Source organism: Monoraphidium neglectum (assembly GCF_000611645.1).
Source record: "Monoraphidium neglectum strain SAG 48.87 unplaced genomic scaffold scaffold05017, whole genome shotgun sequence".
Classification (NCBI taxonomy): domain Eukaryota; kingdom Viridiplantae; phylum Chlorophyta; class Chlorophyceae; order Sphaeropleales; family Selenastraceae; genus Monoraphidium; species Monoraphidium neglectum.
In genome coordinates, this window is record NW_014008613.1 from 1 (window position 1) to 1,362 (window position 1,362).

The 1,362-nt window shown below is 70.9% G+C and overlaps 1 protein-coding gene across 1 annotated transcript; it reads right to left on the bottom strand.

The window, feature by feature from the left end:
* Positions 1-914: 914 nt before the first annotated feature.
* MNEG_15086 (hypothetical protein) lies at positions 915-1,316 on the bottom strand (the record flags this gene model as incomplete). The annotated part of the gene is made up of 1 exon (XM_014036442.1): positions 915-1,316. One exon carries the CDS (start codon positions 1,314-1,316, stop codon positions 915-917), a length of 402 nt encoding a protein of 133 aa, XP_013891896.1.
* Positions 1,317-1,362: the final 46 nt, after the last annotated feature.

A 1,362-nucleotide genomic window follows, 5' to 3' on the forward strand; every position in this document is an offset into this window, starting at 1 on the left:
ACTCGAAGACCCTCCAACCTCCTTCTAGGGATCTGGCGTCATCCCACCCGGCACGGTGACGCACCGAGCTGGTGGCGGCACCCACTCCCAAGTACACGCGCCTGGCTTGTGCTCCGTGCCCCGCACGTCGAGCCGGTCCGCAGCTTGCGCTCCGTGCGGCTGCACGTCGAGCCGGCTTCAAGTACTCGTGCCCGGCTTGCGCTCCGTGCGGCTGCACGTGGAGCCGGCCGCAGCCTGCGCTCCGTGCCCCGCACGTCGAGCCGGCTTCAAGTACCCGCGCCTGGCGCCCGTGCCCCGTGCGGCTGCACGTTGAGCCGGCCAGCAGCCGCGCTCAAGCCAAGTACCCGCGCCTGGCGCCCGTGCCCCGTGCGGCTGCACGTTGAGCCGGCCAGCAGCCGCGCTCAAGCCAAGTACCCGCGCCTGGCGCCCGTGCCCCGTGCGGCTGCACGTTGAGCCGGCCAGCAGCCGCGCTCAAGCCAAGTACCCGCGCCTGGCGCCCGTGCCCCGTGCGGCTGCACGTTGAGCCGGCCAGCAGCCGCGCTCAAGCCAAGTACCCGCGCCTGGCGCCCGTGCCCCGTGCGGCTGCACGTGGAGCTGGCCAGTGGCGGCGCTCTGGTTCAAGTACGTGCGCCTAGCTTGTGCTCAGTGCGGCTGCACGTTGAGCCGGCAAACGGCGGCGCTCTAGTCCAGACGCGACACGTGCCCTGGGCCTGTGCCTTGGATCCTACTTGGCCGTGGTAAACAGCCCCGTGGTGGTTTTCTGCCTTCAGCCTTCTCAGAATGGAAGGGCAAGGGGACCCGCCATGGGCAAGCCGCCGTCCCTTCACGCGCTCGGCAGCTCGGCAGTTTGGGGAGGCCTTGCTAGCCAGCACCCTAGGTGACCGCACAAATAGAGCCCGGTCCCTTAGAAGCTTCTACAGCGCTCCAGCCAGCCCCTCCGCTGCAGCCGGCCTAGTGGGTACCCTGCCGTCCGAGGGTGGCCCCACATCTGGCCCCGGCAGCCAGCGGGACCCCGCACCCGCTGACGCAGCAGCAGCGCCGTCCCCCACCGCCTCTCGGTCTGCTGGGCCGACTCGCTCCGGTCCCGACCCCCTCTCCGAGCTGAGCAGCATGATGAGGCAGATGCGGGATGAATTCAGGTCGTTCCGGGGTGACCTCCTGAGCCTCCACGAGGACGTCCTCGGGCTAGACCTGCGCCTCAGCACGATAGAGCAACGGCGCTCTATGGCAAGCACCCCGGCCTCGCAGCGCGCGGCTCCTGCGGGCGCCTCGGCGCCCGACCTTGAGGCCATGCGCGCCGCCATGGTGCGCACCATCGCCGCACGGCGCCGCGCTGGCGCCGACGCCGGGGGTGCTCTCGCT